The following is a 26,778-nucleotide window of genomic DNA, read 5'->3' as shown; positions in this document are numbered from 1 at the left end:
CATGGGGTCACAGCCTTCTTCATGCATTCCCTATGTTCTAGTCTGGGCTCTTCCATGGCTGCAGGTGGATCTCTGCTCCTCTCTGAATCTCCAGGGGCACAGCTGCCTCCCCAGGGTCTGCACCAGAGGCTACAGGGGAATGTCAGCTCCAGCGCCTGGAGCACCTCCTGCCCCTCCTTCACTGAACTGCGTGCCTGCAGTGTTGTTGCTCTCATGTTTTCTCACTCTTTCTGGCTGCTGCTGTGCAGCTTTTTTCCACCCCGTTTTAAGTCTGTTATGCCAGAGGCATTGCCTATAACCCTGATGGGCTCAGCCTTAGCCAGCAGTGGGCGGGTCCATCTGGCATTGGCTCTGTCAACATGGGGGCAGCTTCTAGAAGCTTCTCAGAGAAGCCACCCCTGTAATCCCTTACTACCAAAGCCTTGCCATGCAAATCCAATAGACCTACACAGGCGTCCGCTCAGAAATTTCCCCAACAACTTTTTAGGGACTGTAATCCTGAACCCAATTTCAATAAAACTTTCTCCTTTATATGCACGTATAGCACATATGGATGACAAGTCCCAATGTACAATTTTATGTTTCTATTGCCAAGGCCATGTGATACTTAATCCCCATCTTTCCAATGGGTCAGGCCAAGTTATTTTATTTGTGCAAGTCGCTCACCTCACAGACAATAGCAAATACTTCTCTCAGTTTTCTGGTATCCTTCTTTGCTGATAAAGCTGTGTAAACAAGTGCAAAGCACACAGGATTTTGACTCCCAGAGTACACAGAGGTGTGACTGTAGTTTTTCCTCTACTTAGTATCATTCTTTCTCCCCCAAGAAAATATGCGAGGTTTGTTGACTGGAGCTTCTCATGCTGCTTTGAGGTGCCTTGCCAAATTGTATGCTATCCCACTTCCTTCCTGCAGGCAATCCAAACAGTGGAGGCTTCCACAGGAGCCCTGCCCCTCACAACTGCATCACACAACTGCTCAGCTCTCAGGCCCTCTCTTACAGCACAAGAAACGTGGTGGCTCAGTGCCTGCTGAGGGCAGACCCTGAACAGGAGAGTTCTGCAACCCTGCTGTGCCGAGCCCAGGAGATGTCGTGAGCCAGCGGCAGGCCCTGGGCAGCTCCACGCTGTCATGCAGATGTGGCAGGTATGCGAATGTAAGGCCAGCTCCATTGGCACAGTCACTGTGAAAAGCCAGTTTACTTAGGAAAATGAGATGAAGCAACAGGCTTACAGCACCACTGGAAAATTACTGTGTCAAAGAGAGGCTAAGCAGTGAGGATCTGAATTTCTGCAGAGTGACTAGGGCAAGACCTAAGTCTTACAGGTTTGCCTTAGAACTTTGTATCTGGGCAATACAAAGGAACTGAGAAATTGGACATCCCCTCTGACTCCTTGTATTTTGCATCCTTTTGTTATTTTATTTCTTTTTTAGTGACAGTATGATGTAGTTGTTGATCGTTGTTTGGTAGATGAGGATTCTGGTCCTGGCTTTGCCACTAAATTGCTGTGTTCCTTGTGAATGTTCATGCAGCCTTGCTTCTCTCTTCAACTCCTCTGTCCATCTTATCTGCAGAGATGTAATCTCTGCTCTGAAGAGGTGGTCCCTTATTATGGGTTTGGGGTTTTTGGTAGCAATTACAGTCTTCTGGTGCACCATCACATATAGCAAGACTAACTGATATTTTCCCTATGCCTCTCTGGAATGTTCTCGTTAAGTAGCTGTTCCACACATGATTGCCTTGCACAGCATAGTCTTCTTTCTGTTTCTTTTCAAATGTATGGTTACTTCTCTCACTCTTTGATGCAAAAGCAGACTTTTTAAAAATAGAGGGAGAAATAAGTGTTTTCTACTTCTATAGCTGACATCTACCTCTACCTCTGTTTCCACTGAAGTCTTATTCAGTGTTTCTGGAGTATTTGAGTGCACATAATTCAATCTCTTACAATTTGACTTCCATGTTTTATATCGACTCACTCCTTTTTCCTTGTGCATTACTGATATCAGTCTGCAATCTGTCTAGTTCTCTTCTTCTGCAGTGTGTCTTGCTTACCCATGTACTTCCTTACCCATCTGTACTATTATTTTAATTGTCTTTGAATGCACATTAATAGTGCTTCTTAACATATGCCACTGCCGCTTTTTCTATTCCATTCCTTCCTTTACCCTGTTCCATGTCCAGTTTCTCTCAGCATTTAATCAGTTGAAATTCATTGCTGTTATTTTTTTCCCTTTAGAGCTGGCTTAGTCATAATAACAAGGCTTACAGGGAAAGATCCAAGTCTTGTTCAAACATCTGATCCAAGGCTCATTACCATGGTCACTATTTTTTTTTTATAATCTTCCAGTTATATTTCCCTCCTTTTCCTCTGACTCTGTCAGATCCAGCAACATCTCAGAAGAGGAATGGTTTCCTCTGACACCCACATGTAGTCCAAACCACACATTATGCTGGGAACCCAAAAGGTGTTTGATTGATATCTAATCTGGCACTTCCTTGTCCTTTTCTGAAGTACTACTTTTCCTTGTAAAGCTTTTGATAAGGCAGCCTATTAAATGTGCTAACTTGTGACTCCATTCAAGCCTTTAGCTGGGAGAACCATTTCTATGTTTCTAAGGTGAGATGGTTATAATCCATCTAGTGTCATCTTCCAAGGGCATGGACTGCCAGCCCTCACTGCTGAACTCCTTTGTTAACGTATTTATTCTCTCTAGCCATTTGTCCTTCCTTAGGACAAGAAGGATCCTGATAAGTTTCTAAGAATTGTACACCTTAAGGCTTCCTGAGATGGTTTTGGTTTTTTGCTCTGGGAAGGATTACGAGTAATTGTGGCAAAATGCCTGTGACTCAGTCTGGTTTGCAAGCAAATGGACATTGGGTTCCTAACTTACTCTGAGAATGTGAGCCGTGTGCATTCCCTGCTGTGACTACTACATTTCGTCTCCCACTTGACAATTATCCATCAGATTTCTCTGGTGAGGTGTCGAGAAGGTGCCTTCCTAGAAGGTGCTTTTGGGGAATGTGACACTTAGCTTTAGGCATTAATTGCAAGCAAGTAATTAACTGAAAATACCAATTTTCAGTAAAGTTTTGTTAAATGCTATTTTTGGCTTCATATGAGTAAATTGCACTCTGTCACATGAATAATTTCTATCTAATTCCAGGGTCTTATCTAATGGGATCAGATCTTTAAACAAGACTTGGATCTTTCCCTGTGTATGAGTTACTCATGGATAGAGCTGCACAGGGCTTTAGTATGAGACCTTCTAAACAGATACAGTAAATGATCAGAGAAATGAATACAGCTTTCCTTTACATTAATGCTGAATTCTGACGCTGGGCTTTGAGATGTCAATTTAATATAATGATAGGTCACAGAAAGAGCTATTTATCCAGAGATTTCTTAGCCTTTCCAAAGCATGGGAATTACTGCTCTCTCCTTACAGGCAGGGAAGTTCAGGTGGAAAAGTGAAACAGCTTGCTGTCAGTCCCAAAAGGGACAAGAAGTGGAAAAAAGCTGATTGTGGGAATCTTTAAAATAGAATCTTTAAAATAGACCCCCAGCCAAGCAATACTGATCTATGTTATCTTTGGCTCTACAGACCTGGCTACCACCCCCCTCCCACCCAGATCACCATGAAACATTTTGGTGGTGTATCAGCCTTCTGAAGCTTTGGATGGTCCCTTACGGTTGCAAAATGCCCTTTAATTGGGGGGTGTGTGTGTGTGTGTGCGTGGGGCACTCCACAGGCTACACATCTGGCTCATTCCTCCCCATGTGCTCTGGTGCTGCCTCTGCATGCTGTGCTCCTTTAGAAGTATCCTAGTCCCAAATCCTTACCTTCGTACCAGTTGCTCTGGGAATTCAAAAGTGCCTCATTTGTTCCCTCAGGATAGGGGTTCCTCACAACTCCTTCATTATTTTTTCCTCCACACAGACATTTTGGGAAACTACCCTTGTCCTCACCAGTCCCTCATTTTCTGCAGCAAGCCAAGGGCTTTGAATACGCATGTGTTCCTCCCACACCTTTTCCTTCTGTCCGGAGTGTGAATCATTCAGAGCATGTGGCAGGAAGGACAAAGCTGTGGTGGGGGTATTGTTATGCTGGGAGATGCTGCTGTGCCAGGCCTTCAATGAAAAGAAAATTGCAGGCTAGATTGATGGTTGCTGGATGCCCAGACCTGTCACCAGGACTTCACATGTCCTGCATTACCCTTTCTCCAGGATCAGAAGGGCACAGCCTAAAACTTCTAAAATTTCCAGATTGGGTGGCAGTGTTGCTCAAAAGCCATCTGTGTTGCATCTGAACAAAGTGATGCTGTCAAGCTGATTGCAGGGACTTGAACACTTCAGCAATTCATTTCCAAATGGAGGGCGCAACTGGCTCAGCAATTCAGTTCCAAATGGAGAGCACAACTGGCTCACACTGGTGAAATTCCACACAAAGTCCCGACATTCCTACAGTCCTCTTGGGCTCTGCTGGGCTCCAGCTGCAGTCAATAATTGATACAAAGTCTGGGTCTGGGAGCAGAGTACATAGGAACGTGGGTGCTTGTGAAATTCAGAGTTTTGAACCTTTTGAACCTATGAGTGCTGTAAAGGCAGTCTAAGCATCCAGAATGCCTTACCCAGTTAACCAATCTGTGTGCAAGCTGAGACAGTTTCTCGGTTAGATTTGTCCTATTTCACTACTTTGTGCTGAAATAAAATGAATTTCTGAAATACCAGGTCTCACGTTCACTGCATCTTTGCCACTCCAAAAGAGTGCTGTGATAGATCCCATAAGCATACTCTTAAGGGGGAAAAAAAAAAGCATACCTAAACTATACTTAGAATTTGGTTACAGTTTATTTTTTTCACCTATTCAATTATTGAAGCACTGAGTCTAACTTTGACCACCAGAAATGCAGTTTTGCATCAGGGTTAAACATGTATATTATATTCACATATAGGTTGTATTGTCTGTACTGTGCTGGACAACTCAGAACTGCTGTTTCAAACTGGTTTTGTGTTGGTGACTTGGGAAGAGCAATTCCCCAGTATCACTCTGCAAAGAAAATCAATGTGTTGAAACAAGAACATTTCAGTGACATTGTAAAGTCTTTTTTCCTTGCACATCATTCATGTTATGTCACACTGGTTTGTTCTAAATATGTCACTGTTATTCTAAACAGGATGTCACTGTCAGCAAATTCCTTGTGTATGTATGCTCACATATGTTCACATGTTCACTATTATTTCACATGTGTGTGTTCCTCTTTTTGAAAAATACTAGCAGAGAACTAGGCATTGCTGATAATATTCCTGCTTTACTTTTTCAAGTTTTCTGAACGGGTTCAAGCTTTTGTTGGCGATTAGTACTGTGTAAAGAAAAAGTTCATCCACCCACATCATAATTACTTGGTTGCTAGGAGTATTTTTAGCAGCACGATTTGGTAATTGGTTCCAAATACAATAGTTTAGAAAGAGACACTGTGGCCCAGCAAACAGTGAAACACAAGAGTACAAGGAGGAGATGAGGCAACACACATCAGATGTCAGGATGGAGCTGCGTAGAGCTCCCACCACCCTCATTGTTGCAGGTGGGTGGAAGGAGAAAGAATGTGAAATAGTGGATCTGTGGTCCTTCCCACTTGCCCACACGGCAAGACAGCTGCTCAGGCAAGTCATCAGGTGAGTGCTGCAATCACCACAGACTCAGCAGCATCACTCCTTGAAGCAAAGCCATGAATAAACACAATGACCCTTACTCATGGTCGATTATTATCTCATAGTCTAGTCTGGGAACAGACTTGCTGCTCCACACAGCCCAAATTGTATTGTTCTTTTTATGGAGTCTTTCCTTCTGGAGGTGCCTTACTGGGGAGAAGATAGCTGGGAAGAAAGACTTGACAGTAATTTCCGAAGAGATTACTTTCACGGTAATCTCCAAAAACCTTACAAAGATCAAATCATGTTTTAACCAAGTTGTTGTATCAACCTAGACTTCAATTTCCCTAGTATTTCTGAGGAACGTGATTTCCACTAGTTTGGGTTTCTAAAAGGGTAAAAACAGAAACAGTCTACAGAGTATTTACATCTGTGGTGCACCTGCTGAATATGGGCACCTTCTAGAGGATGGATGCAACCCAACTCACCTGTACTTGCTGCTCTGCTAGTGGGAATTCTATACCCAACTCTGTGCAAATGCATTAAATTCAGAAAGTGCAGCTGGCTGGAACCAGGAAGCAAAATAGTGCAGCTGAGTCTCATTCCCAGATGGATCAGAATGCGATAGGAAAACAAACAATTCCAAAGGGGAAAAGTAAATTAAAAGATCTGTTTTATTTAGATTTAAGAAAGTGGTTAATAAGCAGATCTTACAAAAGAGTATTATAGAACAGAGTAAGCAATTTTGATGCTGTTCCTTTAAACCAGCCTGAACTTTGTTGGGAAAAGGTCTCAAGCCATTGAGCAATGTCTGGTTTGGGCAATCATGTTGCTATGCTTCATCGGATAAGCACAGCAGTAATTCAGAAAATGAAGCCATGCTGCATCTGTCATATCATTTAAAATTTACTTCAGTTTTGCAGGTATTTGAAGATTGCAAAATGACCCACATTTTCCTGCAATATATTGCCAACACTGGAATCTGGTCAGAACCTAATGGATTTCCATATCTTTAGCTTTCCAGAGTGAGAGGCTTCCTCTTTCCCCACCCTGACCCTGCCCTGCAATATATTCCAGTCAATAACACTATTGAAATTCTGACAGCAATTTATATATACAGTAACTGACTGCCTTCAGATGAGATGCTAAACAATTTCTATGCACCAGGCTGCATTTTTCTCATTAAATGCAGCACTCTATTCTTCTCCCAAACCAGCACTTTTATAAGCACTATTTTTTAATAAGCATTATTCATTCATATAGGCACTATTGACAGTTTTGCATGGAAGACATTAAAAAAAAAATTACAATAAACAAGCTCAGAGAAATATCCTGAGATAGGACTGTCCGTAAGTATATTACTTACAAAAATAGTCTCCCTGGCTTGGAAAAGGCTGTAAATATAGCTCCCATCCTGGAAAGACAGTTATGCACAGGCTTCTCTTTATACATGCTTGCAGTCCAGTGGAAGACGCTGGGGCTCGTTGCATGATTAAACACGTCTTAACAGTTTGCAAGACTGACATTTTCCCTGCCAAACAGAGCAACCCTACAATGAGCACCTCTCAGCTGTGCAACAGGATTTTAAGAATTTTGAAGAATTTCAGGACTGCAGGCTTCTTCCATACTAATGATCTAAAGATATATGCCTATATATAAGAAAGTTTATTTTCTTATGGTTTTTACTCTATATGAATACCCCCTGGTTATGACTAGCACGCGTATCTGTCATGCTGGGGGGTCAAAGCCAGCCTCCCAGATCCAAACACTACTGTATTTGGGAGCGTGGGGATTATTTCTCATTGTGAATTGTCTTTTAAAGACCAGAGAGATATCTAAAATTATATTATTCCTGCTTTCATAAAAAACAGGTTAATAGGGGGACATCATCACTCTCTGAAGCTACATGAAAGGGGGTTTAGTGAGGTGGGAGTCTGTTTCTTCTCCCAGGTAACAAGCAGCAGGACAAGAGGAAATGGCCTTAAGTAGTGCCAGGGGAGGTTTAGATTGCATCTTAGGAAAAAGATCTTCTTTGAAAGGGTGGTTGGGGCATTGGAACAGGCTGTCCAGGGAAGTGGGGAGGTCACGACTCCTGGAAGTGTTCGAAAGGTACATGGATGTGGCATTTGGGGATGTGATTTAGTGGTGAACACATCAGTGTTGGGTTAATGGTTGGACTCGATGATGTCAGAGGTCTTTTCCAGTCTTAGTGAGTCTATGAATCTGGTTCCAGGTACCTCCATCAAGGCAAGATCAAATATGAACTTTGCATCCAAATATCCTTTGCAGCTTCATTCTGCATTTTTGTTCCAGATGTGAATTCCCTGCCAGTCCTCTGATACCTCATAGCTCCCTTGTCTCCTCACCATTATGAAACAACATGAAAAACAAGTAACTGCTCCTCAGGAAAAAAAAAAACAAAAACCAAAACAAAATCAAAAACAAAAACAAAGCAAACCAGAAACCAAAAGGAAACCCCAAGCAGGCATTGATAGTGCTGTCACTTTATGTGCCTGGTTAGTCCAGCATGGAATGGATACTGGTAGAAATAATGGTTATCAGCAGAGACCTTTCAATTTAAATGAGTTTGGATCATGGGGTGAGTGGAAGAGCATTTCCAAGCCACCTATGTTTTCCAGAGAAGCTGTGGATGCCTCATCCCTGAAAGTGTCCGAGGCCAGGTTGGATGGGGCTGTAAGCAACCTGGTTTAGTGGAAGGTGCCCTCCATGGGCAGGGTGTTGAAACTAGATGGTCTTTTAAGGTCCCTTCCAACCCAAGCTATTCCATGATTCTACCCCGGCCCATTTTGCCTCAACAAGTGGAGGCAGTGCCGCCCCTCTCCCGCCAGAACCCAGCGAGGAGCTGCTGTGACGCGGAGCGGGTTTTGTGAGGGGAGAAAGTGTCGCTTCTTACTGCTCGAAAACCTACGGACGGGCGCCCGAGGGGGCCGGCGGGCGGAGGGCAGGCCCCTACTTCGGTCCCTGAGGGCGCGCCAGCCCTTCCCGGCCCTTCCCGCCCTGGAAGCCCCTCCCCCCGCTGGAATGCGCCGGGAGGGGAGTGGAATGACGCGGGCGCCGCGGGGTCACGTGGCGCGAATGGAATGCCAACAATGTAGCGAATGTCCCGACTGCTCCCCGCACTCGGCGCCCGGGACGGCCAAGGGGGAAGATGGAGAGCGGCCCGCGCCGCCGCGGCCGCCGCCGCTGCTGAGCCGCGCCGTGCCGACCCCCGGAGGGCGAGCGGCGGCGCCGGGCGCCCCGGGGAGGTGAGCGGAGCGGGTGCGGGCGGCGCGGGCTCCCCCTCAGCTCCGGGTGGGAGCGCTCCCCATCCCCCAAAACTGCTCTGCGCGGAAGGGAGAGTCCTGTGGGGAAGCGGGGGGTGCGGGCGAGCGGAGCTGGGTCGGTCCTCGAAGCGGGAGCGAGCGTCCCGTGTGTGCGTCCCCTCGTGGGGGCAGCCTGGGCGCCCTGCCCGCACCCTCCGACATTTTCCGGACACTCGTATGACAGCGCAGCACTGCTCCGGCGGAGCGGGGTGGGGGTCCGCCTGTCCGAGGCCTCTGCCCCAGCTGGCCGGAGCTGCTAATAAATGGCCGGAGTTTATTTTGGGAGGTTTCTGCCCACGAAAGGAGTTGGGGGAGAAGGGGCTGCGGGGGTGGGAGGAGACCCGGCGGGGCAGACCCTGCGGGGCCGGTGTCGCAGGGAGCGAGGGCCCCGGGGAGCTGGCCGGGGGCATCCAGAGCCCGCGGGGTCCCGTCTGGCTGCGGCGGGGGCCCCGCTGTTCCCAGTCAGCTGAAGGTCACTGCCAAAAGCCAGCAGCTCGCCACCCTCTCCGCTGCCTCGTGAGCGGTGTGCGTGTTGAAATACCCCTTTCCCCGGGAAAGGCACTCGCGCAAATGACGCAAAAAGGGCTCGTTTGGAGTGTCCGGACTTTGCGGTCGGTCACTGCCGGGCTGCTGTGGAGGGGGAAGGTGAGCTATTTCCCACAGCCCTCAGCTGGGCCAGTGCTTGTGGCTGGCAGTGGGACACGGGCACAGAGTCAGTTTTGGACAGTTCTGTTAGCAGGAGAGGCGGAATCGTTTTAGGGGAAATCCCCTTTCCACTTTTCTTCGCTTCCACAGTGTGCCCACTTATAAAAGAGGAGCACGGTTTGTAAAATAATGAAATTCCTGAAACGCTTCCCGCCCCATTGTAGACCTCCAACACAAAGTGAACAGCCCCTGCTTTCTTGAATTGGTGTTCTAAAAAAGCCCACAAAGCAATACCTGTAAATTGAGAGATGGAAGGAAGTTGTAGCAGTTTCTTAAAACTTTACTCCTTCCTATACCGCAGTGATTTCAAGTTCAGCCCACTCCAGTGCCTGCACAGTTACAGGGAAACAGCTCACCAGCTTGGGTGAGCTTTAGTTTCTTGCCTGTGTCCCAGCTCCACAGAGCCGCTAGCACATGCAGCCTGTTGGTGAATGAAGAAACAGGAGAGTGAATAGATAGTGCTGCTGGGAAAACAGACATCAACATATAATTTCAGTGTGTCATTGATTGGTTGTTTGGTTGCTGACACAGCAGCTATTGGTATTTCTCAAATGAAACAAAATAATCAGTTACTCAAAAATTGTTTAACTTGATGTAATTAAAGTAATGCTGCACCTGCTTGAAGTGTCCATTATCCTTCAGGATAATGGAGAAGTTTCTAATTAGTACAGAACATGTAACATTTTGGAAAAGACCTTAGGACTGTTTAGTCAGAATGGCTAACAACTCAAAAATAATTTATTCTGATGGCAGGAAGGCTGTTGTTACATCCATGCTGCAGGCAGGGTGCAAATTAGAAGGATTTGAAATTATCCAAATCCTGATGTACAGTTAGAAATGCTTAGACAGAATGAGACACACTACATATCTTTTAAAGCATACAACCATTTTATGTTGTTTTTTTCTGAAAAATGCAAATCACAGGAAGATATAAAAAAGCCAACAGCTTGTCTTTCCTTGTAAATCATCTGTAATAATTAGTTCCCTTTTTTTTTTTTTTTGCTTATCTTACATTTTTAGTTAAAAAAAAAAAAACCTGCAAAATATGAAACAGGTTTGCAGTTAGCTCCAATACTGCTGTTGCTTCTCTCATCCATACTTTCTGAACGAGCAACATTTCTTTCTGGTTTAAGCAGTATTGTAAATGTAAGCTGAGGAAGTTGCCAGCTGGCTTGACCCAGCATTATTAGACTTGAGCTGAGGCTAAAGGTCACAGAAGTTCTTTATGTGAAGCATGTGTGTAAGTGGGAAAGCAGTCTTTTGCTGCAAAAAGGTGGGGGGCTTGCAAGCTTTCCCAGTGCATCCCAGGCCTGAGGATTGGCACAGGGACTGAAAAGGAAGAACAACCTAGATGTCTAAACCAAGCCATATGGTGCCTGCTGCTGGCAGGAAAAGAAAGAAAATTATTGACCAGTTAATTGCTCTGTATCTTCTAAGCACTAGCTAGTTATGATGTAATCCACAGAAGGCTGCAATGCTATTGTGTTTTATTTTTTACTAAGCCTGTGTATTATCTTTTGCTATATTCTGTCCAAGTAGGAAAAAAAAAATCTTTTTGACATCCTGCAGTTGCTTTTGTTTCGCTTGGGACAATGAAAGTTTGATCTGTTACTGACCAATAGCTGGTTTGTGGAAACATCAAAATCTGGATGAACAGCTTTAGCACTTCCCTTAAAACAATTGGCAAATGTTGCTGTCACTTCTCTGTGAGTTAGCGTTGCAGGGTATTCATGGAGAGCACTGAATGGAGGAGCTCAAGACTCAAACACCTTATAGGTGGTTTTTAGTTAATGGAGCATTTAAATCCTAAACAAAAAAGGTTGACTTGGGTTAATCTCAAGTGATTAATCTGTGCTCCTGCATTTCAGACTGCTAAACCATCACAGAAGAGTCTGGGGTCTGACTGCACTGTTGCATTTTAGACCTTGGTAGAGGAAAGCTTGAAGTAGACTCTGTCCTGATGAAGAAGTGGTGGTGGGCTTCAGAGGTTAATGTGTTCTGATTCTTTTGGGCTTCACAGCAGTAAGCTGTTTGCTTGGCAGTGAGAAGTGATGGTAAATGCATAGAAATGGTTGGTTTTTTGGGAAATGGTACAGCTATCACAACAAAAAGAGGTTTTAGTATGAGCATGAGAAAATAAAGAGCAGTACTTCCCAGAGAAGCCCTTTCCAGTGATAATTGTCCTATGATCAAAAGGGAAGCACCTTTAAAAAAAAATCCAATCGACTTCTGAGTACCGGTGAGAAACATACAGTGTGTTACCATCCTCTCTATTTGCAATTTGGAAACAACTGAATGGAATTCTTCCCTTACCAGCAAGGTGGCTGGAGCACCATTCAGAAGTCACTTTGCAAGTGCAAATGGCAGCAGAAGAAGCCAACTTGCATAACCAGCATCAATAGCAAGGTTATATTTCTGATTAGGCTGTCTTGATCCTGTTCCAAACACACCATTATTTCATGGTTGTATTATCGTGATGCATAAAGATTTAGTTAAGGTAGGATTCTTGTAACCTCTGCTGCATGGAGATCACAAGTTGTACAGTAGCTCAGCTGTGCTGCATAGGTGTTCAGAAGAGCTGACATGCAGCAGAGAACATAAAGCTGTCTCAAAGTCTTCTTTTTCTGTTGGGATGCTGTATGATCTGGTTCTTCATCTTCTGCTCTTACTGTGTAGCTCCATTTACCTGTCTTTTCCCTTTCTGCCCTATAAGGCACAGCTAATGAAATATCATATACCCTTTCCTCTCTTCTTTTTTTTCCTCCTCTCTTCCTTCCAGTTCTGGTGAGAACTGTTACCTTTGGACTTTGCTAAGTTAATCACGTGGAAAGGCAAAATATCTTGTCTTTCTGTTATTCACTTTGTTGTTGAAATACTAGAAGTTGCTATGGTTAGAGTCATCAATATTTCCATTATAAATCTTTTTCATAAACTTCTGAAACTGTGCTCAGCTAGTGTAAAACAAACAAAATCTTAAGTGGGGGAAAAACATTTCATAAGTGTACTCTTCCCTATTTATGAAATAGGATAGGCTTGTCCAGAATTCAGTTATGCAATTGGGTAGGAAACTTGCCACAATTAGGTACTGTAAAATTCTTAAACTAGTTTTTTTAAACCTTGATTTTTAGGAGTTTTATTTTAATTTATTTTGAAGATAAAGCTTACAAGAAAAATGAGTTATTTATTGGTTATGTTGAGAGAACATTCTAGAATCCTGCTGAAAACAGATAAAGTGAAAGTCATTAATGGATATCCAACTGTGACAGCTTAAGAGGTTAAACTGATTCATTTTCACTTGATTAATTGTCATGCTGTCCCTTCAGAGGCATTTACAATATCTACTTAATTGAACATACTTTCTATTTTCTTTTGTTTCAGTCACTGTCAGTCTGCAAAATGATGATTCCACAGATTTTCATTTTCCATAGGAAATGTGAAGATTGTGAGCTGAAGTAAAGCATTGGCAGAAATCTCTTGAGAATTTTGCCTTTTCTTCTTCTCTTTCAAGGATTATGTTTACAAGAAATTGATACCATCAAGTGACACTTTTTGGAAATAATTTGAAAGAAACAAAGAATAAAGCTGTATTTATGCTTAGAGAAAACTGGATCAACAATGAGGCCAAAGACTTTTCCTGCTACGACATATTCTGGAAACAGCAGACAAAGGCTGCAAGAGATTCGAGAAGGTTTAAAGCAGCCATCCAAATCTTCAGGTCAGGGACTGCCAATTGGAGCAGGTAGTGAAACTTCTCTGGACCCTAAGATTTTAATAGGGAAGGATGCTGCAAGGCAGCAGCAGATGAGACAAACGCCCAAGTTTGGACCATATCAGAAAGCTCTTCGAGAAATCAGATATTCTCTGCTGCCCTTTGCTAATGAGTCAAGCACCACAGCAGCTGTGGAAGTCAACAGGCAGATGCTCCAGGAACTGGTGAATGCAGGTTGTGATCAGGTATGTATGAGTTGGGAGGGGGGATTGGCACTGCTGTCAAAACAAATTTATACTCTGGGCTGAAGAAAGGATTTTGATGGTGGCTGTCAAAATCATGGAAATGCACTGATTCTTCTGGCAGTCATATTGCTGTATGAGCAGCAGAATAGATGGACTTACTGGGGACAGATGTGACTTGTGTTGGGTTCATTTATGTTAAAGACAGTCATGGTCACCTCTAGGATTCTTCTGTGATTCTTCGATAGTTTCCTTAGTTGATATATGAGACTGAACAGGGTAGCTTGTCTTTTTTTGTTTAGCTTTCTTTTCTTCTTTTTTCTTTTTTTGTTTCTTCATTTTCCCTGCAATGCTTAGTAACAAGCCTTAGTAGTGAGTAGTAGGGTGGAATTTTGTCTAGCACATCTAAGCCCAGCTCACTGTCAGAAAAAACTGTAAGAAATGATAGACACAGTATCTGGTATGAAGAATCTCACTTGCTGTTGGCCAGAAGCAGGAGGGCTTGGATGGATGTTCAGCTGACTGCAGTGATTCTGTCCACACCTTTTCTTCTTCGCTTTCTCTGCTTCTATGTAGAGGTGGTAGCACTGCTCAGATCAGAGACTTGATGTAGAGATGCTTTTTATTTATGTCATCCTGGGATTGATGCTAGAATATATTCCTAATTCAGAGACCTTTTACATGGTGCATAACACAGTCTTTTTGTGTTGAGCTGCATTCATCTTGCTTGTGCTTCCAGTGTTGGTGTCAACTTTCACCTCTGTCCAGAAGTAGTTCAAAATTTTGCTTTTTAGAGAAAAAATGCTGGTTTAGGTTCAGATTCTGAGTGTTGTAGGAACACTTTTTTTTTCCCGTGTGATTGAATAGCAGTTGTTGACAAGCTGAAACATTTCCATTTTTAGCCCTTGATACAAATTGGAGAGATTTAAAACCGAAGTGCTTTCAGTGGCATCTCCTTGATTTCAAAACTTAGCCCCCATTCACTCATGGCAGAATGTGAGTCTTTTCACTCTCCTAGACTATATTCTGATTCTGTATAACAAAACTAACATCAAACATTATTACAAACAGTATAACAACATGCATTTCCCTGGAGCTATATAAATATTAATTAGTGCTGTTTCTATGCCAAAGAGTTTATGCTGCACAAGCTAATCAGAGCTAGAGTAGATTGCATATCTAATAAGTGTTGCAGAACAACTAAACACTTCCTAGTCCAATGAACCAAGATGCAGTACTGAATTATTTAACTGGAGGAATTAAAGATTTTCTCTGATCTCTAGTACGCCAGTGTTTTTTAGAACTCTAGCCTCTAAATTTCCCTAGCTGTTTAGGATGGGAACACTCCCTGTGCATATGAGCCAAGGTTAAATGAGCACAGCTGGATTCTGGATTGGAAATGCACATTTGGTAGGTTACAGGGACAAATCATTCACACATAGAACTTGGCTTGTTGGACTGAAATCTTGGAAAGTACTTTGAGCACACTACAGCACAGCCAATATATAAAACAGAAATACCTGAACACCTGTTAAAAGGTCTTGGTATTCAAAGCAGTATAATGAAGTATATGTGTAATTTTTTTTAGTATATTCAGCTATTTTGACTTCAATGTTCATACAGTGGTATTTCTGCTTCTAGAGCATTGAACCTAGTTCTGACTCTGATGTGGAGATTTTTGCTCCTTAAATTTTGTTCACATTTTTGGTTGGGCTTTTTTTTTTTGCCCCTCCTCATTGATCATGATCCTTCCATCCTCCCATTTGTTGTTTCTCCCTTGCTGTGACTTGTTGCCTGGCAATGGCATTATTGGGCCTATTCTTTAGGTGCATTTGGCACTGAGGTCTAGGCTTAACCAGGGTCACATTTGGCTAGAGTCCAAATAGAGGTTTCAAGACTGGAATCCTGTGAATAAAAATGCTGAGCTTCCTAGGGTGAGTCCAGACCACATAAAGATTCCCTGTCCTGGAGGGTTGTGAATGAGTAGAGCTTCTTGAGATGATGTGGATGGTATCTGACCTTGGAGATGGCATAGTGTAGGGTGACAGACCTGATTGCTACCTATAGATTCTTCTTTTCCCCCTGGTGCCTGAGCTGATTTGAATCAGACGCTGAACTGTTTTGTATAATGATGTTTTTTAAATCAGTGATCCCAAGCTATCCTTTCCCTGCTTGTGAATCAAAGCCTTTAAATGCCTACCACGTGGACATCTTCTGTAGTCCTGTGGGCAGCAAAATATCTCTGATTTAACAGAGAAGTGAAGGCAGCTTCAGTTTCTTTGGGGGTGTTTTTATTTACCTCTGAACCCAATGCATGTGTGAGGTTGGTAAATGGGCATTGAAGCCTACACCCAACTTTCCCCTTTCAAAAGCTATGAGAAGCTGTTTTGAGGTTAAGGATTTCAGTCCATGAACAGTTAATGTTGTACTTGATCCTTCCACTAGAGCAAGCGTGCAGAAAACAAAATCTTACCCCTCCTGATCCTGCTTCATGGTACACAAATCAGCTCTTCAGGTGCTGCAAGTATCGTGAAGCATCTGGCAGTTTGGCATATGAAGCTCTATTCACGAGCATTCTAGGAAGCTGTGAAGAAGGAGTAGAGGGCTATAACACTGAAAGTTTTATCTTATGGGAACTCCATTTTCCAGCTGGATTTGGGCTGATGACTTTTGGTGTCCTGGATGGAACACTGAAAAGTAACACCTTGTGGAAAATGTTGTGGTGGACACCATGCAAGGATTAGGATTCTTCTTCAGTCTGTTTATTAAGCCACAATAAGGGCTTTTGGAAGGGTGAAAGAAAGTAGTGACAATTGAAAAGGAAAAGTATTTTAGAGGTTAGGGAAAGGATACTTAAATTACTCTAACTAGCTCCACATATCTGTAGCATGGGTAGATTTTAACAACCATTTTGCATCCTACAGGCGATGTTGCTTATTGGGGTTTGTATCTTCCTGTTCTACCTAAAGTGACTCTTAAGTTTTAAGATGAAGTTGAATTTGGTTTTATTAAATAAAAAGGAAGCATAACATTTTATTACTTTACTCTTGCTCTATGAAAGTCCCACACAGCGAGGAGGTTCATTATAAACCAATTGGTAGACTTAACAAGGATATGAAATGCATTGTAATTTATTAAGTAAATATCAAATTCTCATGTCTTTCAGTTGCAGTCATCGTAGGTGTTATATATGAAAACAGACTTTTTTTTAATTGGTTAGAAAATTGCCAGTATTCTTTTAAATGACCTGTTTTCTTCCAGAAAGATTTATTTTTCAGCCATTGTGTAGTTTTTGGTTTTAGAGTGAAATCTGATCCCCTAAACTTAATGGGGACTTCGCTGTTCACCTGAAAGAAGCCACGATGACATATTTTCTTGTTTTTAAGAGATAAAAACTAAAATAACACACATAACTAGTCTTTGTTTTTCTGAAACAAATGGCGCAACTTGTCTGTTGTTTGCTTAAGTCATCTTTTCAACAGTAATTATTTAGGGAGTTTCAATCAAAAATAATTAGTGCAGCCTCAATAGTTTTGAAACTCGCAGAGCATGACTGCAAAAGACAAGAGCTTTTTCTTTGTAAAAGCTTGAAGCCAAAAGCACACCTAATATGCTATTCTTTAGTAAATAAAAGTCCTTGGGCTTGGAAGGACAAGAGTGTAGGGGGACAAAAGTGGGGGACATCTGTCCCTGTGGGCTGTAAACCACTGGAATCACCTGGGGCAACTGGGCAGCATTTGGGGTGTGGTGGTAAAAGCAGCTGCTGTTGTGGACTGAATGTTTCTAATGAATAGATGCAATTGAGTGTATGATCAGTAGCATTCCAACAACCTGAATGGGCTGTACTGTACTTACTGTACTTCCTTAGAGCATAAACAGCCACTGACATTGTAATTTAGAGTGGGCTGCAGCAGTTCTAGATGAACTGTGGAATGTTACACACTTGTCACTTTTGTTGGTTTTTTTTTTCTCTCCCTCAAGCAAACTTTCCTTTGAGCAAAGGGTGCTTTTTCTGGGTGAAGATTTCTAGACATGGTTTGTTTGGGCAGCTATTTTTAAGAAAAAATCATGTTTTAGGATTTTTTACAGGCTACATACTGCCAGTAACATACTATCTGCTGTTCAACTATGAATATGTGAAGTGGGGAAGTTCTTATGCTTCATTTTCTCCAGAGGTTTTTATAAATATCTGGAGTAAAACATGTACCCCCTGTGCCAATATCAGGATATTTTGAAGGGGAAGAACTGTCCATTGGTTACTAATTGTAGAGCCTTTCAAGGAAATTGAATGGTGCTTGTGGAATGATGTGATAATGTGTGTAAGAGTATCAAGTTGACTACCTTGTTATCAGTGCTATGCTGAATTAATGAAATTCAGTTTGTAGAAGTGGGGTGGGGCTTTTGTTTTTGTGTTTGGTTTTTTTTTTTTTTAATTCCTCATTGCATTCCAGGATTCTTTCAGTCTCTTCATCATGGCTTACCTTCTTTTTATTGAACCCATTTGGCAAAGATTCTACCCTGGTTTGGGAATGCTGATTGGTTTCAGATTTTGAGAATGGAGAATAAAGTATTTCTCTCAATTTGAACAAATATTTGCAGTCCTTTAAGTGAGGGAAATTCTGTTCTGCCAAATAGAGCTTGAGTAAAAAGTCCTTTTTTTGCATTTAGCATGTAGAACTAGTATTCTGTTCTTCCTGTTCTGTATAGGTCATGCTTGTCCACCTATGATCCATGTGCCATCAAGCAGTGTGTTACTGAGCAGTAGGACTTTTCACCATAATGCTGGAGTGGTGACAGGAAACAGATACAGTGTAGAGTTTTGTTTTGATAACAGACTTGCTGAAGCTTTGCTGCAGTAAAATATCAGTAGTGATGTATTTGTTAAGAGGACAAGTCTAAAGAGACAGCTTGCCTTCAAGGTGAAGGACAGCAAAAATTGTAATAGCAAACAAGAGAATTAATTTCATAACATTGGCCTGTCCTGTAATAAAATTTTGTGTTTGCTTGAGTAAACTTTACCTGTGTTAGGAGTTTTGCCTGCCCAGCTATTTACCAAAACCTCCAGGATGAACATCTTAGTCATCTTCAGGATGTTTTCAGTCCAGATTTTTTGGTTAATGAAAAATGACTGAAGAATGAGCTGTTACAAGATTGCCTGGGTTATTCTGTGGGACATACTTTAAAGGTTAGGATCACAGAATATTTTGAATTGAAAGGAATCTGCAAGGGTCATCAAGTCCAGCCCTTAAGTGAATAGCCCATACAGGGATCTAACCTGTGCCCTTGGTGTTGTTAGCACCATGCTCTGACCAGCTGGGTTAATGTGGTGCAAGTCATTACAAGCTGTGCTGCTTGTAGAAGTATTTTGGGTTACAAGGAGGAAAAAAGGGATGCTCAAATAAGGGCACTCGCTGCTGAATGCAGGAGAAAGGTTTTATTTTAGCAACTGAAATAGATCTGATAATTCAGGCCAACAGTCTCTTGGGTGTCTCATTTGCATCCATCATTTGAAGGTAAGTTGTTCACTCTGCCTTCTCTTTACTAGATGTATTGAGGACTTGTTTCATAACCTTTTCCTACACTTTTTTCTTTCTAACCTCCCTTTTTGGTTTCAGTCTTTCTGAGAGATTTCCAGTATAATGCAGTGTTCTTCCATCAAAGCATGTAACGGAATGTGTTTTCCTACTAATATGCCTGAGGTTAGCAACTTAAGTCATTTCAGTTCTTCAGAAAAAAAGTGAGTCATAGCTTTCCAGGGGCTGAAAATAAGAGGTGGAGATTGCTTTTCAGCTGAAAGCTTCTGACACCTTTCTCTCCTAAGCCCTTTCTCTTGTCACCAGTCTTCCTATGTTTCTGTCACTTCTTGATGATACTGGCTTAGTGAGCATACTTAGATTGTCTGTGTCATGACGCAACTCTCACAATGTATTTGAGAAGGTGCTCTTGGTATTGTTCTGTGTGAGCATGGCTTGGAATATGCTTGTCCTGCAGAAGACAGAAAAGTATTTTCCCTTGAGTTTTTGTGGTGGTGGAAATATTTATTAACAGTTGTAAATGATCGTGTGTTCTCCTTCGCATGACAAGATTTGGCAGCTGGGCAGTAATATTGCACTGAACAAGAATATTTTAAACTCTGCCCTTAATTCCTGTTATCTTTTTTCTTCTTTATCAAACTATAGAATGAATTACATCTTGATAGTAGGATTGTGTTTGAAATGACAGGACAGGAATCAGATGCTAGACTTCAACTGTAGATAAGTGTGAATCTTGAGTTATCTTAAACTTTCCTATTCCTCATATCAGATAAACATTCTAGAAGCTTGGGAATCAATGTAAAAATATAAAATTGTATATTGCTATAACAGGGTACAGGATTAACTTGCACTGGATACTTAAATTGTGTTTATTAAAATTTAATTGTGAGTAGAATTTTGAGCTATGGATTTCTTTCTTTTTTTTTTTGTGAGAAAGGAAATGACTTCTTCACAGTCACTGAAAAATCTGCATAAGCATTTACTTCAGTCTCTGAATAAAAAGCCCTTGTGACCAAAAGTGAAGATTGCCATTATTATTCTAACAGGAAGCTGATATCACAATAGTAGTAGGGTGTAACAGTTCCTTTTGCATTTTTTAGGTTGTTCTCAGACTAAATCTCTACTGTTCTTTTAGCTTCAGTATCTGAGAGGGATCAATGTGATTTTTATTTTTTGTACTGAGACTGGAAAAATAGCATCTCTGCATTGGAAGGGGGATGTGGGGTGTTTTTTGCTTATCTGTGGGGGTTCTCTTCTTTCTTAAAGAAATTGAATAACACTTTTAAACTTAGAGAGATTTCAGCGGAAGGACTTGATACAAGACTTTTGCATGCTACAGTCTTTAGGGGTAGGTCAAGTTGTGCATTTAGAACTCAATTCAACCTAGGAATGTCTTTTAGTAGTTACTAAACTAATTAAAAGCTTATGTTAAAGCTGCTAATTAAATATTGGTACAATGAAAATAAAAATTCCTTGCTACTCATGTGATACACAGGTATGTGCCTTACTTCTGAGGAGAGATTTTTAAAAAAAAAATATTTTCTTTTTCCTAAAGCATGGGCAAATATACATAAAATAACATACAATTACATTTGTTTTTCTTCAGTTTTTTCTTGCTGTACCACCATCTCAAGCAGACCACAGCTTGTTGGTGCTCACATGGGCTCAGCATTCAAATTCTGCTCAGCAGCTGCTTGTGGTGTCAACTCCTATAGAATGTCCATGTGCCATGTGTGTTGTCCATGTGTCCCCCTAATCTTCTGTAAATCAGGCTCCAGTACTTGCACTCTTTGCTTCTTGGGTGCTGCCTGTCTCTGACTTGCAAATGCTTGTATGCAGTGCTGTCTGAAGTAGGTGAAGAGAGATGTGAAAGAGCCCTTCGTATCTTTCTACTTGGTGATGCCAGCTGCTGTTTTTCTCATGTAGTGGATATGTCCATTAATTCCCCACCATTGCCTTGAATCACTCTTAAGAAACAGCTGGTTAGACCAAGGTTTTCCTTTCTTTGACCTCAGAAAGAGTTCTGAGTGGATTACAAGCTGCCTGTGGCTATGGCTACTTTAGCTATAGAGTAGATGTTCCACAATAAAGTACTGCTGGAACAAATGCAATTTGCACCAGTAAAATCAAGCAGGGACAGACATATGATCATTGTTTGCTTAAAGCTACAAATATTTGTGTTAATTTGGGCTTTAAACTTATGTAGGTTATGTGTATAGCATGTGCAATATATCTAACTTCTTTCACTCCTTCTGCTTATGTTCATAAGCTAATTGTAAGTGTAGATTAGATCTGACATTTTTATGTTGCTTGGAGCTGAGACATAGAGTGGGAAATGCTGGCCCTTATTTCTAAATTTTTATGATTCCCTAGCTTTTTGGAAAAAAATTAATTTAACAATGCCTCTGATTACCAGATTAGAGGCTGAAGTTGCTGTGGAATTGTGGTTGTGGTCTTATCCTAGCAGTAGTAGTCTCATATTGTCCAGGCTTGAGAGGGATCCCAGTTTCCCATCTCCAGAAGATACTTTAATGAAAGCCTGATGAAAGTCAGCTAGTCAAACTCTTGCTGTCTGCCTGCTCTACACATCTGCTGCACATCACCCAAAATACTGTTGCTGGTAGAAATATTTTTGGCTTTATGTTACTGGGCCGCTTCTGTTGAGGTGGTTCTGTCAGCTCTGATCTTGATGGGGTCTCCCATTATGGCTGCAGCACAGCAAAACTGGTTTGTTCCTAATGGACTTGTCCTGCCATCTGGGCAGTCACTGGCAGTTCACAAGAAGCTTCTGGGTTATAAATTGACACATAGAAATTTGGTTTCATACAAGCAATGCATGTGTGCATGTATGTATTGGGATGACTGCAGTGTCTGCACCGTGCCAGCTGTTTGTGACGATCTCAATCCACAGGATTTGGTATTGTATTGAGGATTTCTTTTTCAGTCTAAGGAAACAATATTCTAATGTTTGAGGCTATGTTCTGCTTCCCTGCAGTGTAAGAGATGGATTTTTTCCTGATGAGAAATTTGTGCTCTTCATTTTGAGTGAATCCAAGTAATTAAAAATATTTCCTTAGGGAGGTGAAGGATGAAAAGAGCAAGAGAGGATATGAAAATACTTTCAAAAAATTATTTTTAGGTCAGTTAATTTTCAGAAGGCTGAAGTCAAAGAACACTGGGTACCTGTAACTTTGTGAATCAGGTAATGGCCATGGCAAGGACAGTCTGTGAAAATAACTATGTCCTGTCCTGCTGCTTTGTCTTTAATTATTATCAGTGTATGTGTGCATGTGTGAAACTTACTGTGACACACACAGTCATTTATGCACTTAGAGAAATACAAATACAGTGGGAACTGGGAAAATGGTGGGATTTAAATGTATACGGCTTGAATGACCAAGCATTTTGCAACTGTTTTCTATACCCTTCATTATCCTCCTTTTCTACATCCTTCATTACTCTAATGCAATGTTTGTAAATTACTCATTTAATCCAAAGCATGTAAAGATGTAGGGTCTTGCACTTCACATGCATAAAATGCTAGAAAGAAGGCTGCTGCTACTGTGTGATAATATGGTTAAGTTTCTGCCCTTTAAAGGGACTGACTTTAGATGGAGAACTAGCAGTGTAAAATTACTCCTGTAAAAGTCTTTATATGGCTACGTTTGGATTTTATCCACTATTTGAATCTGTTGGATGGGGGTTATTTCAAAACAAAAGGAAATGTCAGCTGAGGCTTAGAGATCACTGTTGCTATCTGCAGCTTCATTCCCTCCCTGTTTGTTTCATTTTGTTCTCCCACTGTATCAGTTCTTATCTTCCAGCCTCTTCAAGTCTATACCTTCCTTTCTTTACCTGTTGTCCTATTGCATTGCTTTTTCTGCTCCATTGGTTTGAATGACTAATATTCAACACTTCCTACAGGCCTTTCTCTATGTGCCTCTGAATACCCTAAATGAGTTATTTTTTTTTTATAATTGCAAACTACTAAGGAATAACTCCTTTATAGACTTCAGCCTTTCATATGAAAAATTTGGTGTGACATGTTAAAGAATGATAGATGCAACTGTAATGTAACTTTCCCAGCACACCCTTTATGTTTTCATTTCTGCATCTTTTCTTCTATTCAGTGTCAGGACTTCATAGGCTGTGCTTAAACCAGCCACCTGTCCTATTCATGCTTTTCTTCCAGCATTGCCACAGTTGCTGTATTCATTCCACCATCCTGCCAGATGTCAGCCTGATAAAGATGCATAAAATCCAATTCAATCAACGTAATTGAAATACTAATTTGTGTGGGATATCCTTGTTTACAAGGATACAAAAAAAATCTGGTTGTACCAATTAAAAATATAAAAAGTTGTGGTCAAAAGACAGAGACCTTTGAATCAAGATAAATTCATTCCATATTGGGCTGGTTTTGTCCTGTCTCCAAATGAGTGCTCCAAATGATATGCATTACGCCTCGGTGGAGCCTGTTTTTTCTGGTTGTCCAGCACTGTTTTATTCTATTTCAGAGGATCCCTGTAGTTTAGATGATCCCCTGATTGCCCATGTGATCTGTGCTGCCCAGACATGGTAGCAACCTGCTGGATGTGTGCTGGAGCAGGGTGGAATTTTTCTTTTTCTTCCAGGTGCTTCAGCAGTTACTATGCTGGCAACTCACTTCCATCTTCTTCCTGTGATCATTTCTTGCACGTTGGCCATCCCTCCTGTTTAGAAAATCTTTTTATTATGTTCATTAATGCAAGCACTATGTCCATTGAGTGCTTTCTGGAAGGTGTTTAATGACGAGCCTGTAAAATGTGTGGTGTTGTGGTCGTGCAAGTAGTGGAGAGAAGTTACTGGTGCAGTGTTCAGCAGTGCAAATTGAAGACCTAGAGCCTAGGAACGTACAAGTGGGCAAAAGTCATCAGTGTCAGCTAGGACATGTGATGAGCCACCTCCCCATACTACAAGAGGACCTCAATGGGAAGTGCCAGCAAATTGGAAAGCAAACCACAAGAATTTTCATTTGCGTTTGTGTGCCTCCCCCCGTCCCTCATCTCTCTGTTTGCTGAGAAGAGAACCTTCAGGGCTCTTAACCACATGAAAGTAACTAGAAAAAGTATTTTTTCATTATTACTTTTGTGCTGTAAAAGCATTAGCAACAGATTTTTCCAGGAGCTTCTCTGTAATTTGTAAGCATTAGAAACTGGTGGAGGTTGAGAATTTGCTGTTATAGGCCCTTCTTCCTTCTCCTCAGGCAGAAATGGGCATTCAGATTTCCTGCCGGGGAGAATCTGTTGCCCCCCGAGCCTGGAACACCACTGTTCAGGAGAGAGAGTCTGGGACACAGCTCTGCTTTGGAGGCAGAGCTGCCTTCTCCCAGATTCCTGGGAAGGTCAGAATGTCCTGGTATGCGTTCAGCACTTCCAGGAGCACTATTTTGAGCAAATAGCAGTGCTACATGCTTAGCAGGATTTTTTGGTTTTTTTGCAAAGAACCATTTCTTGCTTTGAGCAGGAGGGTTTGTGCTCCCAAGTTCACCATTGTGTAGTGGAGTATGAACTCAGTCTTCACCCTGCCCTACACAGGCCAAACAGCAACAGCTGCAGCATCAGCACAGCATCTACATCTAGGGCAGGCCAGTTATCTTGGTTTCTGCCATGCATGTAACTTCCTTCTCTTCCTCTCTCCCATTAACTTAGGCAAGCAGGACCATTGCCTAGCTTTAGAAAAAGCTCTGTGTCAAGCTAGTGGAGCCGTCCTCGCAAACAAACTATTGAGGCCATGAATTTGGGGAAACTCCTGCCACTAAACAGAGAGCTAGTTTGTTTTGCCACATTCACATAGTAGTTTTGTGGTTTTCGAGTCTAAGAAGAGGCTCTTTTTTTTTCTTTCTTTTTTTTCTTTTTTTTTCTTTCTTTTTTTTCTTTCTTTTCTTTCTTTCTTTTCTTTCTTTCTTTTCTTTCTTTTTTTTCTTTCTTTTTTTTCTTTCTTTTTTTTCTTTCTTTTCTTTCTTTCTTTTCTTTCTTTCTTTTCTTTCTTTTTTTCTTTCTTTTTTTCTTTCTTTTTTTTCTTTCTTTTTTCCTTTCTTTTTTTTCTTTCTTTTTTTCTTTCTTTTTTTCTTTCTTTTTTTTCTTTCTTTTTTTTCTTTCTTTTTTTCTTTCTTTTTTTCTTTCTTTTTTTTCTTTCTTTTTTTTCTTTCTTTTTTTCTTTCTTTTTTTCTTTCTTTTTTTCTTTCTTTTTTTCTTTCTTTTTTTTCTTTCTTTTTTTTCTTTCTTTTTTTTCTTTCTTTTTTTTCTTTCTTTTTTTCTTTCTTTTTTTTCTTTCTTTTTTTTCTTTCTTTTTTTTCTTTCTTTTTTTCTTTCTTTTTTTTCTTTCTTTTTTTTCTTTCTTTTTTTTCTTTCTTTTTTTTTTCTTTCTTTTTTTTCTTTCTTTTTTTTCTTTCTTTTTTTTTTTCTTTTTTTTTCTTTTTGACTCTCAGATTAGAGCAGCTAATGGATAGAGGAAGTGTCGCTGTTGAGGTTTAAACTCTGACAGGAGAGTGATATCTGACAGTGATGGCCAATGGGAAGTGTAACAAGGATGAAGCTCCTGCTAAAAAGCAGGAAGTGGGTGTGTGAGCAGAGAGGCTGATATTTGGCACTTACTTGAGGGGGAAGGGCAGTTGGGTATCGAAGGTGGTAGTGCTGAACTCGACCATTAATAGGAAACTGGTTGTTTTAACTGGTGTATCTGGCTTGAAGAGATGATGCTCAGGATGTTGGGAAAGCCCTTTTCTTCCACTCTGCAGGGTGGAAGAAGCAGCAGCCCGAGCCTGAGCTGCTCCCTGCACACTAGGGAGAGCAGTGTGGGGTTCCCACCAGATTCCCCCAGTGTGTGCCTGCTCCTGGCTCTAGCTGGTGTCACTGCAGAGGTGCTTTCCCCACCACCTCAGTTTACTGAATTTAAGAGCTCCAGGTTACCTTGCATTCCTCCCTCCCACCCTCTTTTCAGTTTTTTGTTTGCTTGCTGTCTAAAGTCATGCTTAACCCCTCATTCTGCCCACATGCTCTGTTCACAAGGTTTAATTGCTTTTTGTACTTTCAGGTAACACCCTCCTCTGTTTGAAGTGCCTGCCTTCTGTGCTTGTTGCAATGGTTGTGCTTGTTTTTAAGAAAATAAAGGATTTGCTTTTCAGGTAAAAATAGCTTTATTATTTCCATATGCAAGGAGAAATCAGGGCAGGCATGTTTCCAGGTCAGTCTGGAGATGGGGTTGGATAGTGAAACCCACTGTTCCAAAAATGGGCTGGAGCCGGCAACAGTTCTTGATCTGCTGAGCAAACTAACTGGCTTAGAGGGAGGCAGGATCCCTTTTTTGGGTGCACATGCATCATGCTGGTATTCTTCTGCTATGGAGAGGAGTCAAGCATTGCTATAATGAGCATTTTAGTCTGTTAAGTGCTTGTGTTTGTTTTACAGTTTTCTCATAATCAGGTTCTTTTGGTAATTGTAGGCATGAGTTTTGCATAAAAAATTACAGAGGAAAATTTCTTAGGGCGTAGTTCTAAACTGCAAGAGTATCTGAGTTTGTAGGAGCAGTCTTGTATTTTTCCAAAATTGTGCTCATTTGGCAATTGTACTTTGG

At 41.4% G+C, this 26,778-nt stretch overlaps 1 protein-coding gene across 4 annotated transcripts in view; it reads left to right on the top strand.

Annotated features, from left to right (window-relative positions):
• Positions 1 to 8,590: 8,590 nt before the first annotated feature.
• Positions 8,591 to 26,778, top strand: part of LATS2 (large tumor suppressor kinase 2) — a 49,454-nt gene continuing 31,266 nt past the window's right edge. For 2 of the 4 annotated variants that reach the window (XM_053935350.1, XM_053935352.1), the window contains exons 1-2: positions 8,842 to 8,917; positions 13,058 to 13,633. In XM_053935350.1, the coding sequence (XP_053791325.1) occupies positions 13,295 to 13,633 (339 nt within the window). In that variant the 5' untranslated portion in view covers positions 8,842 to 8,917; positions 13,058 to 13,294. Of the gene's footprint in view, positions 8,918 to 13,057; positions 13,634 to 26,778 lie in introns of all 4 variants that reach the window. The other 2 variants (XM_053935351.1, XM_053935353.1) reach the window with 2 other exon arrangements.

The sequence above is a fragment of the Vidua chalybeata genome, chromosome 2 (genome assembly GCF_026979565.1).
Source record: "Vidua chalybeata isolate OUT-0048 chromosome 2, bVidCha1 merged haplotype, whole genome shotgun sequence".
Classification (NCBI taxonomy): domain Eukaryota; kingdom Metazoa; phylum Chordata; class Aves; order Passeriformes; family Viduidae; genus Vidua; species Vidua chalybeata.
The sequence above is the reverse complement of the archived record's forward strand: the minus strand, read 5'-3'. Positions and strand labels throughout refer to the sequence as shown.